The sequence below is a fragment of the Papio anubis genome, chromosome 18, assembly GCF_008728515.1.
Source record: "Papio anubis isolate 15944 chromosome 18, Panubis1.0, whole genome shotgun sequence".
Lineage (NCBI taxonomy): Eukaryota > Metazoa > Chordata > Mammalia > Primates > Cercopithecidae > Papio > Papio anubis.
The window spans coordinates 44,094,178-44,107,800 of NC_044993.1; the positions used below are offsets into that span (position 1 = coordinate 44,094,178).

The window sequence follows — 13,623 nt, forward strand, 5'->3', positions numbered from 1 at the left end:
TCTCCCCCTGCCCAATCCTGCTTCCTTCCCTTTTCTTACACAGGTGTTAATTCCCACAGCACTCTCCAGTAAAGTCCTGAACACTGATCTCTGTTCTTTCAGTCTCCCCGCAAAGAGGTCAACCTGTGATACATACCCCCAGTCTTATACATTCACTGATTCTTTCAGTCAGCATTTATTGAGGCCCAGTAGCAAGTGCAGGAGACAGAGCATAAAACTGACTATCCAATGAGTGCTCACATCTTCTACCTTATAGCGAAACCAGAAAAGACGGAAACTCCATCAACCTTCCACCATAAAATCCATAATCTTCCTTGCATCTATGCGGTTCCTGTTATCCTTTCCTGCCTTCATGGAAGGTGCCCTGAAGGAAGGACACCACTACTACTCCTGCTGCCCTCCTCCTCTCCCCTTGCCTAGTTCACAAGACAGGAGGAAAGAGAGAAAGCAAAAAGTTAGAAAGAAACAAAAGATAAATAGCCAGACAACCTTGGCACCACCACCCGGCCCTAGGAGTTAAAAAAATAAAGGAGTAATAATAACATCAACCCCTGACCTAAACTACTTGTGTTATCTGTAAATTCCAGACACAGTATGAAAAAAGAGTTGTAAAACTTTTTGTTCTGTTAGCTGATGTATGTAGCCCCCAGTCACATTTCCCACGCTTGCTCGATTTATCACAACCCTTTCACGTGGACCCCTTAAAGTTGTAAACCTTTAAAAAGGCCAAGAATTTCTTTTTCAGAGAGCCTGGGCTCTTAAGATGCAAGTCTGCTGACACTCCCGGCCGAATAAAAACCTCTTCCTCCTTTAATCCGGTGTCTGAGGAGTTTTGTCTGCCGCTTGTCCTGCTATATTTCATGGTTCCCTGACCGGAAAGCGAGGGGATTAACGCACGATCGAGGCAGCCCCTTAGGCAGCTTATGCCTGCCCTATAGCGCATCCCTGCGGGGGGACTCCGGCCAGCTTGAGCTATGCGGATCCTGAGAGCGCTCCTGGGTAGGCATTTGCCCTGGTGGAAGGCCTCCTCAGAGCAGTGCACAGCAGACCCCCGCGGAGGATCGACACAGTGGCTGAACACCGGGAAGGAACTGGCACTTTAAGTCCGGACATCTGAAATTTGGTAAGACTGGTCTTTGGAATTTGCCCTCTCCATTTGAGTGAAAGCATGGCCTGATTACCCACGGTGTGCCTGTGCCGGCACTTTGGTTTTTGTTTTGTACTTGACTTGAACTGCTGGATACTTTGGTTTTAGTTTTGATTTTGACTTGACTTGAATTGCTTGATAAACAGGCGTGCCTTTATTGGCACTTTCGTTTTGGTTCTGATTTTGACTCGGCTTAAATTGCTTGATAAACAGGTGTGCCTTTATTGCCACTTTGGTCTTGCTCCTGATTTTGGTTTGGCTTAAATTGCTTGACGAACAGGTGTGCCTTTAACAACGCTTTGGTTTTAGTTTTGATTTTGATTTAGTGTGAATTAGATGAGTGAGTGGCCTTTTACCCTTTCCTTCTTGTAGGGTGAATGCTGTTTTGTCTTAGGAGAAAAATAGGTCAGACACAAAGTAAGCCCACTCTGCTAGGAACTGTGTTAAAAAAAATTTCAAAAAGAAAAAAGGAAAGTCATCAAATCATCAAAACTCTACTCTATTAAAATGCATATTACAGAACCTTAAGAAAGGTTTTGCTGGAGATTATAGAGTTAAGTTAACCCCCTAGAGGTTAAGAACTCTGGGTGAATTAGAATTGCCCTCTTTTGGTGTTGGATGGCCCACCAAGGAACTACAGATAGAGAACAATTGGCCATGTATTTAAGGTGGTAACAGGGGTTGGAGGACAGTCAGTGTACCTAGATTAAATTCCTTTATATTGCCTCATGGTTAAATATAATATAGACAAAACCAGCATAAATTTAGCCCTGTTTGACAGCTAATTGCATAAAAAAGCCAAACGTAAAAGAGCAGCTTCACCAGTAGACAGGGTTAAAAAAAAAGGGAGTCCCAGAAACAGCAAGAGAAGCTAGTTTTGCAGGAGTCACCAGAGATAATAGAAATTCTGTCTCCATATGTCCCAGCCTACCCCCCTTTACTGAGGCCAACAGTCCCCTCAGAAACGAGATTCAGGAGCTAACACGCCCCAGGTCTTGCCTTGAAGAGGAGGAACGGAGCCTCGATAGGCCAAGGAAGGAAGTTAAGATAGTCAAGTGGGCCATCTCAGATCTGTCCTTGCTTGACCTGTCTCTCAGGGAGATGCGAGGACCTGTCTATTATAATGACCAAGCCCACATGCTGTGGGGCAACAGACTTTCATCTATCAGTCCTTTTCAACCACTGGTCTACTAAACTGGAAACACCCTGAACCCACCACCTTGCTCCTGACAGCTAGAGCCCTGTGGAGCATAACTGTGTAGAGGTGTTGGACTCAAGTTTACTCTAGCACACCTGACCTCCAGGACCAGCCTTGGGCATCAGTAGACTAGGAGCTATACTTGGACGGGAACAGCTTCATCAACCCACAAGGAGAGAGATGTGCAGAATATGCTATGTTAACCCTGGACACTGTCGTTAAGCTGAGTTCATTGATTTAATTTGGGCCTTAGAACTCAGTAAAGGTAAGACTGTAAACATTTACACTGACTCTCAGTATGCCTATTTAACCCTCCAAGTGCATGGAAAAATTACATTAAGAAAAGGGCCTGTTAACCTCTAGGAAAAAGGGGGAAAAAGACCCAGAGAATTCAACTCAGCTTCAGTGTTTGCAGACGTACTGAGAAGCACTTCTGCAGAGGCTAAGAGTTGATAGAAAAAAGCAAATAGGTAAGATTCTGTAAAGCATTTACACTGACTCTCAGTATGCCTATTTAACCCTCCAAGCTGCATGGAAAAATTACATTAAGAAAAGGGCCTGTTATACCTCTATGGAAAAAGGGGGAAAAAGACCCAGAGTAACTTCAAGCATCAGCTTCAGTGTTTGCAGACGTATCTGAGTCTATAAAAGTGGCCACCAAAGTGTATGTTAACTGTGACCAAGGAACAAAACTGGGGAAGAGCAAAAGAAAAAGAAAGACTAAAACTAAGTGTGAAAAAAGAGAATCAGAAGAAAACAAGAGAGACAGCAGTGCACGGGGGCAGGGCCGGTGCCCTTGCCCAGCCCCACCAGCTGGCTGTAAGAGCAGGAGAACTCAGAAGGGAAGAGACAAAGAGGAAATTAAAGACTTAAGAAAAAAAGCCAATCTATTAGCAACAGCTCTTATAAAAAGAAAAATTAGCAATATGAGAGGATGTGGACGTGGATGTACATGTGAAAGAACTCAAGCAAGGACTCAAGAGCTGGACAAGGCTAGAGAGAGATCAATGTGCGAGATGCAAAAGGAAAGGACACTAGAACGTAAATGTTCAAAGGGCAATAAAGGAAATGGCCAAGGCCGCAAGACAAAGAGGCCATCAGCTGCCTCACCTTGGAGGAACCAAATACTGATCTGATCAGGCTGACAGGAACTGAAGAATGTAAAGACTAAGGCAGACTAGGCACCTTTTCATTAGGCTCCCAGGAGCCCATGGTCACATTAGAAGTTAAAAGCAGCAAGATTCTGCTGTATCTGGATTCCAATTTCTCACTGAAAGCTAAGCCACTAGATAGAGTTACAAAGGGGGAGTGTGGGTTGGAGGGGAAGAACCCCTCCTCTGAAAAACTTAAACAGGAAAAAGAGCCATACCTTGTGAAAATGTGTTTATAGACTTTACAGAACTGCCCCAGGCTGGAGGCTGTCGGTACATGTTAGTGCTTGTTTGCACCTTTTCAATTTAAGTTAAAGTTTTCTCCACCAGGACAGAAAAAGTACAAGAAGTGACTAAAGTACTGTTAAAAGACCTTATCCCCAGGTTTAGACTATCTCTAACTTTAAAGTCAGACAATAGGCCAGCATTTGTAGCTGAAATATTGCAAGATTTAACAAGACTGTTAAAAATAAAATAGAAGTTACACACAAACTATCGGCCACAAAGTTCAAGAAAAGGTGGAACGCATGAACTGGACACTCGAGCAGCTACTGAAAAAAATTATTGCCAGGAAATTCATTTAAGATCAAATCAGGTTTTTGCCTATGGTCCTCCTCCGAGTCAGGTGCACCCACACCAAACAAACTAGATATTTGCCCTATAAGATTTTGTTCGGTTGGTCACCCCCAAATCATAGGTCAAATTAAAGGTGACCTCCAGAAACTAAAGGAATTAACCTTAAAAAAAGCAAATGCAGGCTATAAAAGTAGCCATCCAAAGTGTTCATAATTAAATAAATGAAAATGTCTATAAGCCTGACACCCCTTTAAATCTAGTGACTCTGTTTAAAGTAAAATCTAATTTCTCTAGGACCCATATAGGATGGGCCCTGTACTGTAACCTTGTCCACTCCCACTGCTGTTAAAGTTGAGGGTGTTGTGTCCTGGATCCACCACAGTCAGCTAACACTGGCAGCTGAGGACAAGTGGACCAGCCAGCAGGACACAGATCATCCAACCTGGCTGATCCTGAGACAAGACCAAGCTGCTGCTGAGGACAACAGCCCTGCTCTGGTCACTCCAGAGGCTGACCAGTCTACACACAGCTGAAACTTGAGGAGATGACAAGCCCTGCTCTACTCACACACCAGCAGCTGACTAGTCTACACACACGGCCAAAGCTTGAGGACTCATCAAGCAAGTAAATGTAGTTAAACATCTTAAGACTAATAGTTTTCCTATAATACTAACTGTTTTCCTATTGTTCTGTCGCTGTATTCAACCTTTTTCCCAGGTGAGAACCTCTTCTGTCCTTGCTGGATATGAATATGCTGTACATTGTTTTGGTGGTGTTACCCCCCATAACCATGCTAGAAGAAACACCTATATAAGGTGTCCCCATTGCACACGTACTACTTCGGAAACCCAGACCCGTCCAGCCCAGCAACAATTCCAAGGTCTTTCAGTCATTCTTTAAACATATAAACCAGAAGTTACCAGAACTTCCTCCTTTAGCCAAAAAAAAAAGAAAAAAAAAAGAAAAAAAAAAGAAAAAAAGAAAAAAAGAAAAGAAAAGAAAAAAAACTATTTGCTCAGTTGGCTGAAAACATTGCTTGCAGCCTGGATGTTTTTTCATGTTATGTTTATAAAAAGGCTAACATAAGAGACCAATGGCCTTGAGAAGCAAAAGAGTTAATGCCTCAAGATAACTTTACTTTAAGTCTTTCCCAAAACAGACACCCCAAGTTCAAGTGTCTGGCTCTTAAAAACTTCTGTTATTAAAAAATACTGTGTTACTCACTAAGAAAAAGCTTTTAAGACCCAGTAAAAAGAAAACTAACCTGCTTAGGACATGACAAAGTTGGTACATGTGCCTGTACAGGTTTAACATAGGTTTGATCCTAGGTCTTCATTTAGAAAATAGTTTCCAGCTATAAAAAATTTAAAACCCTCATTATAAGTGTATTACTGGTAATGGAAACTTGCTTGCTGCTCCCCTGTGTATTACACTTGCTCCTTCAAATGATAAAAGGTTTTGTAGCTACCATGGCTCATCAGAAAACTTCAGCACAAGTGTATTACATAAAACTCTATTGCTCTGTCTCACAGAGACTCAGAAAGTAAAAATAAAAGTGAGAACTCCCACTAATTAGTGAAAATTCTCAAAGTGGGGGATAAGGAAGGAGACCACTACCACTCCTGCTGCCCTCCTCCCCTCACCTTGCCTAGTTCACAAGATAGGAGGAAAGAGAGAAAGCAAAAAGTTAGAAAGAAACAAAAGATAAATAGCCAGATAACCTTGGCACCACCACCTGGCCCTAGGAGTTAAAAAAAAAAAAAAAGTAGTAATAATATCATCTGTCCGGAGCTGCGCGCCCCGGCCATAGCAAATAATAATGATTAAATGCCCGAGCTCTATTCCTTTCCACCTTCTACCTCCTCCCTAGATTTGTTGTTTCTCTTTTGTATCAATACCTCATAAAAGATGGCGCTCTTCCTGCTTCTTCTTCACTTGTTTTTCCCCGCGGCTGCGAAAATTGTTACTTTGTAGCGCAGGCACCATCCCGCGCCCGGGAAAATTACCAACTGACAGCGCAGGTGCAACATGACCTTCGACCAGAGAAACCAATACCTACTTGGTCACGCCCTCTGCGATGAGATCATCTCCACCTCTGGCCCAACCCCTTCCCCTCCAAGTGTATATAAGGCACTGCATTACTGCCATTAAACGAGACTTGATCAGAGCACTGTCTTGTCTCCATTTCTCGTGTCTCTTGTCCCCCAAATTCCCACTCCCTCCTCCAGGGCCTGCTTCGACGATCCCGCGGGCCGGGATACGTGGCGCCCGAACAGGGACCTGGAAACGAGGGACTCCGTGAGGAAGAGGACGCCAAAGGACGGTCGACCGCTAACCCAGACAAAAGGAGTAAAACTCTTCCGATCACCGCGGGAACCTGCCGCGTCTGAATCGAAGGTAAGTGGCGCGTCCGAAATGGGACAAGAATTAAGTCAGCATCAGATCTATGTAGGACAATTAAAAGAGGCTTTAAAGATACGAGGAGTAAAGGTTAAAGGTAATGATTTGTTTAAGTTTTTTGATTTTGTAAAAGATACTTGCCCTTGGTTCCCACAGGAAGGAACTATTGATATTAAAAGATGGCGTAGAGTAGGGGATTGTCTTCAAGACTATTATAATACTTTTGGGCCAGAAAAAATTCCTGTGACCGCCTTCTCTTATTGGAACCTCATTAGAGATTTAATAGATAAGAAAGAGGCCGATCCGCAAGTCATGGCTGCGGTCGCTCAGACAGAGCATATTTTAAAGGTTAGCTCCCACTCTAACCTTACAAAGCCTCCGCAAGATACGGAGGAGGATCTCATTTCCCTCGAAAGTGATCATGAGGAAATTAAGTCTCCTTCTGTAACAGATAAAGAAATGCCACATGAAAACAAACCAAAAAAATACCCAATTTTACAGATGCTTCAAAAAGAGGAGGAAATTAATAAGCCTAATCCATCGGACATAAATTGGGATGATTTAAAGAAAGAGGCAGCTAAATATCACAACCCTGATTTGCCTCCCTTTACTTCATACCCGCCCCCATATAATAAGACCCATAATGAGGCTTCTGCGCCCATTGTTATGGCAGCAATAGATCCCAAAGAAGAATTAAAACAAAAAATTGCTCAACTAGAAGAGCAAATTAAACTTGAAGAGTTACATCAATCATTGATAATTAGGCTCCAAAAGCTAAAAACAGGAAATGAAAAAGTATCCAATTCAGACGCTATGGAGGGTTCCTTGCGCCCACCTCAGCGGCCTGGACAACATGTTCCAAGAGGGGGGTTGGTTGCTAGCCGACATAGAGAAGACTCCTCCCCCAAAGAGGTTTTTCCGGTCACTGAAACCATAGATGAACAGGGACAGGCTTGGAGACATCATACTGGGTTTGACTTTACTATTATAAAAGAGTTAAAGGCTGCTGCCTCTCAGTATGGGGCTACTGCTCCATATACTCTTGCTATAGTAGAGTCTGTAGCTGAGAATTGGCTCACTCCTACAGACTGGAATACCTTAGTTAGGGCAGTTCTTTCTGGGGGAGACCACTTAATTTGGAAGTCAGAGTTCTTTGAAAATTGTAGAGATACAGCTAAAAGAAATCAACAGGCAGGAAACGGTTGGGATTTTGATATGTTAACGGGTTCAGGTAATTATGCAGACACTCGGGCCCAAATGCAATATGATCCTGGATTGTTCTCACAAATCCAGGCTGCCGCTATAAAAGCCTGGAGGAAACTTCCCGTTAAAGGAGATCCAGGGGCCTCGCTCACGGCAGTTAAACAAGGACCCGATGAGCCATTTTCAGACTTTGTGCATAGACTTATGACCACGGCAGGTAGAATCTTTGGAAATGCAGAAACGGGTGTAGATTATGTTAAACAGTTAGCTTATGAAAACGCTAACCCCGCCTGCCAAGCGGCAATCAGACCTTATCGAAAGAAAACAGATTTAACAGGATACATTCGCCTTTGTTCAGATATTGGGCCCTCATATCAACAAGGCCTAGCAATGGCCGCCGCTTTTAGCGGCCAAACAGTAAGAGACTTCCTCATTAACAAAGGTAAAGATAAAGGGGGATGTTTTAGGTGCGGTAAAAGGGGACACTTTGCAAAAGATTGCCATGAAAACCAAAATAAAAATCCAGAAGCAAAACTCCCAGGCCTTTGCCCAAGGTGTAAAAGAGGAAGGCACTGGGCAAACGAATGTAAATCTAAAACTGACAGTCAAGGACATCCTTTATCTGCCAGGCAGGGAAACGGGATGAGGGGCCAGCCCCAGGCCCCGAAACAAGCATATGGGGCAGTCAGCTTTGTTCCAGCCAGCAACAGCAATCCATTTCAAAGCTTAGTAGAGCAACCCCAGGAAGTGCAGGACTGGACCTCAGTTCCACCTCCCACACAGTACTAACACCTGAAATGGGACCACAAACCTTAAATACTGGAATATATGGACCCTTACCACCTAACACTTTTGGGCTACTTTTAGGAAGAAGTAGTGTCACCATGAGAGGCTTACAAGTCCTCCCTGGAGTTATCGATAATGATTATGAAGGAGAAATTAAAGTTATGGCCAGAGCTATTAACAACATTATTACTGTCCCTCAAGGAGTTAGAATAGCTCAGTTAATCCTGCTACCTTTGGTTAAAACAGATAATAATATCCAACACTCTAATAGAAATATAAAAGGTTTCGGATCATCAGATATATATTGGGTGCAACCAATTACAAATCAAAAACCCTCTCTAACCTTATGGTTAGACGGGAAGGCATTTACTGGGCTAATAGACACAGGGGCCGATGTAACTATCATTAAACAAGAAGATTGGCCCTCTCATTGGCCTACCACAGAGACTTTAACTCACTTGAGAGGAATTGGGCAAAGCAGTAATCCTAAACAAAGTTCTAAATACCTAACATGGACAGATAAAGAAAACAATTCAGGCCTCATTAAGCCATTTGTCATCCCTTACCTACCTGTTAACCTTTGGGGGCGAGATCTGCTTTCTCAAATGAAAATTATAATGTGTAGTCCAAATGATACAGTTACTGCACAAATGTTAACTGAAGGATACACCCCTGGTAAAGGTCTTGGAAAAGGAGAAAACGGTATCCCACAGCCTATACTGGTTTCAGGACAACTTGATAAAAAGGGGTTTGGAAATTTTTAGCTCAGGTCACTGACATACCTGCACCCCAAAGGTGCGCTGACCCCATTACTTGGAAGTCAGATGAGCCCGTTTGGGTTGATCAGTGGCCTTTACTCAATGATAAATTAAGTGCTGCCCAACAGTTAGTGCAGGAACAACTGGAGGCAGGACATATTGTAGAAAGCAATTCTCCTTAAAATACACCTATTTTTGTTATTAAAAAGAAGTCTGGTAAATGGAGACTCTTACAAGATTTAAGAGCAGTAAATATCACTATGATCCTTATGGGTGCCTTACAACCAGGATTGCCTTCACCAGTTGCGATTCCTCAAAAATATTTTAAAATCATTATTGATCTTAAAGATTGCTTTTTTACAATTCCCCTTCACCCTGCTGACCAAAAAAGATTTGCCTTTAGTCTTCCATCTACAAATTTTAGACAACCAATGAAGCGCTATCAATGGAAAGTCTTACCTCAGGGTATGGCCAATAGTCCTACCTTGTGTCAAAAATATGTAGCTGCTGCTATAGAGCCAGTCAGAAAAACATGGACACAAATGTACATTATACATTATATGGATGATATTTTAATAGCAGGAGAAATTGGCGAACAAGTCTTACAGTGTTTTGCCCAACTCAAACAAGAGTTAACAGCAGCCGGACTACAAATAGCCCCAGAAAAAGTACAATTACAGGATCCATACACCTATCTTGGTTTCCAAATTAATGGACCCAAAATCATTAATCAAAAGGCCGTTATACGTCGTGATCATTTAAAAACTTTAAATGATTTCCAAAAATTACTGGGAGACATAAATTGGCTTCGGCCGTATTTAAAGCTCACTACAGGAGAGTTAAAACCTCTTTTCGACATATTAAAAGGAGACTCTAATCCAAAATCTCCCAGGTCCATTACCAAAGAAGCATTAATAGCACTCCAACAGGTAGAGCATGCCATTGCAACACAATTTGTTACCAGTATTGATTATTCTCAGCCATTAATATTCATTATTTTTAACACAGCAATAACCCCTACTGGCTTATTCTGGCAGAACAATCCCATTATGTGGGTACACCTGCCTTCCTCCCCTAAAAAGGTTTTGTTGCCTTATTATGATGCAATAGCTGATCTAATTATCTTGGGAAGAGAAAACAGTAAAAAATACTTTGGAATAGAACCCTCTACCATTATACAGCCCTACACTCAATCTCACATCCATTGGCTGTTACAAAATACGGAAGCCTGGCCAATTGCTTGCGCTTCTTACACTGGCACAATTGACAACCATTACCCACCTAACAAACTCATTCAATTTTGCAAACTTCATGCGTTTGTGTTTCCCCATATTACCAGTAAAGAACCCCTCAATGACGCATTACTAATTTTCACTGATGGATCTTCCACAGGACTTGCCGCTTACACCTACAATAATGTAGTCGTTAAATTCCAGACCACTTATACATCAGCTCAGCTGGTCGAATTGCAAGCTATAATTGCAGCATTATCAGCTTTTCCTTGTCAGCCACTTAACATTTACACAGACAGCGCCTACCTGGCTCATTCAATACCCCTCTTAGAGACCGTGCCTCAAATTAAACATATTTCAGACACAGCTAACCTATTTTTACAATGCCAACAACTTATTCGAAAAAGGACTACCCCCTTTTTCCTTGGGCATATCAGAGCACATTCAGGATTACCGGGACCTTTAACACAAGGTAACGCAACAGCCGACACGGCAACAAAAACCATAGCCACAGTCACTACAGACAATTTACAACAAGCACAAAAAGCACACGCCTTACATCATTTAAACGCCCAAACCTTAAGACTTATGTTTAAACTTACCAGAGAACAAGCTCGACAAATAGTTAAACAATGCGCCAACTGCATAACACATTTACCTGTTCCCCATTTAGGAGTTAATCCCCGAGGACTCATCCCCAATAAAATTTGGCAAATGGACGTTACTCACCACTCAGAATTCGGTCAATTAAAATATATCCATGTATGCATAGACACCTATAGTGGGTTCATTATTGCAACTCTCCAAACAGGAGAGGCCACCAAACATGTCATAGCTCATTTATTACACTGCTTTTCTATCTTAGGAATACCCAAACAAATCAAAACAGATAATGGCCCTGGTTATATAGCCAAAGCCTTTTTACAATTCTGTAATACCCTACAAATTAAACATACCACAGGCATTCCCTACAATCCCCAAGGACAAGGTATAGTAGAAAGAGCCCATCTGTCATTAAAAACTGTTATCACAAAATTAAAAGGGGGGAGCTGGTACCCCGTGAAGGGTACCCCCAGAAACATACTCAATCATGCCCTGTTTATCCTTAATTTTTTAAATTTGGACAGTCATGGAAAATCTGCTGCCGATCGTTTCTGGCATCCCGAATCTCAAAAACAGTTTGCAATGGTAAAATGGAAAGATCCACTTGATAATTCATGGCATGGCCCCGATCCAGTTTTAATTTGGGGAAGAGGCTCAGTATGCATCTTCTCGCAAAAAAATGATGCAGCCAGATGGCTGCCTGAAAGATTGGTAAGACAAATAAATCATAACCATTGTCAGTCCAGGGAAGATAAATCTCCCTGAGAAGTTTCTTCCTTTTTGTTTTTCAGAAAATGAAGCCTAAAATGAGATTCCTTTGGAAAATAATCGCTCTATATAGCATAGTGACAGTCTATGCAGGTTTTGGTGACCCTCGTAAAGCAAGAGAATTATTACGAAAACGTTACGGCCAGCCTTGTGACTGCAGAGGGGGACAAATATCTGAACTTCCGTCAGACAGAATCACCCAGGAAAAGTGCTGTTTTTACGCCAACAAATCCGGAATCGTCAGAGATAAGATAAAGACTTTACAAGAAGAACTAGAAAAGCGCAGAAAGGGCCTGGCCGCCAATCCCTTGTGGACTGGACTCGATGGACTTCTCCCCTATCTCCTGCCATTCCTTGGTCCTTTACTTACTCTTCTACTCTTTCTCACTCTCGGGCCTATAATCCTTAATAAGCTTATGGCGTTTGTTAGACAACAAATCGAGGCCTTCCAGGCCAAACCTATACAGGTCCATTATCATCGCCTTGAGATGACGGAAAATGGTGAGTCTTATTTGCCTTAATAAGACCACCTCCCCTGCGTGCTGAACTGGACAGTCAATGACGGGTAAGAGGACACTATCTCCATCGGAGCCTAAGACAGGAGGGCCGCCCTTGCTGCTGCCTTATCCCATGACGGGCCTAGAAGATGGGGATGAGATGACCCAACCTAAGACAGGCGCAGTTCCCGAGGGGTCATTTCTTATCATAAAATAATAAAAAGGGGGACCTGTCCGGAGCTGCGCGCCCCGGCCATAGCAAATAATAATGATTAAATGCCCGAGCTCTATTCCTTTCCACCTTCTACCTCCTCCCTAGATTTGTTGTTTCTCTTTTGTATCAATACCTCATAAAAGATGGCGCTCTTCCTGCTTCTTCTTCACTTGTTTTTCCCCCGCGGCTGCGAAAATTGTTACTTTGTAGCGCAGGCACCATCCCGCGCCCGGGAAAATTACCAACTGACAGCGCAGGTGCAACATGACCTTCGACCAGAGAAACCAATACCTACTTGGTCACGCCCTCTGCGATGAGATCATCTCCACCTCTGGCCCAACCCCTTCCCCTCCAAGTGTATATAAGGCACTGCATTACTGCCATTAAACGAGACTTGATCAGAGCACTGTCTTGTCTCCATTTCTCGTGTCTCTTGTCCCCCAAATTCCCACTCCCTCCTCCAGGGCCTGCTTCGACGATCCCGCGGGCCGGGATAATCATCAACCCCTGACCTAAACTACTTGTGTTATCTGTAAATTCCAGACACTGTATGAAAAAAGCATTGTAAAACATTTTGTTCTGTTAGCTGATGTATGTAGCCCCCAGTCACGTTTCCCATGCTTGCTCAGTTTATCATGACCCTTTCACGTGGACCCCTTAAAGTTGTAAGCCTTTAAAAAAGCCAAGAATTTCTTTTTTAGAGAGCTCAGTTCTTAAGATGTGAGTCTGCTGACACTCCCAGCTGAAGGAAAAACCTCTTCCTTCTTTAATCCTGTGTCTGAGGAGTTTTGTCTGTGGCTCATCCTGCTACACCCTGACTACATCCTGTGCCCTCCCACCAGGATGACCAACCTGTCGTTTCTTGCCCAGGACTGTCCCACTTTTAAAACTGAAAGTCTTGTATCTGTAAAAGCCTTCAGTCCCAGCCAGTCAACTTGAGGTCGTTGACCACTCTAACTCCCAACTTCTTGGAGACTTGGCTTAATTGATAACCACATCTCTTGATTAATCTTCAGCTGCTCATTCTCACTATATGTATTTATGAGACAGGGTCTTGCTCTGTTGCCCGAGCTGAAGTACAGTGGCACAA

At 42.9% G+C, this 13,623-nt stretch overlaps 1 protein-coding gene across 1 annotated transcript; it reads left to right on the forward strand.

The window, feature by feature from the left end:
* The first annotated feature begins 6,230 nt into the window (after positions 1-6,230).
* LOC116271300 (syncytin-1-like) lies at positions 6,231-12,595 on the forward strand. The gene is made up of 2 exons (XM_031658280.1): positions 6,231-6,469; positions 11,846-12,595. The coding sequence occupies exon 2, from the start codon at positions 11,849-11,851 to the stop codon at positions 12,341-12,343; it is 495 nt and encodes a 164-aa protein (XP_031514140.1). The 5' UTR covers positions 6,231-6,469; positions 11,846-11,848; the 3' UTR covers positions 12,344-12,595.
* Positions 12,596-13,623: the final 1,028 nt, after the last annotated feature.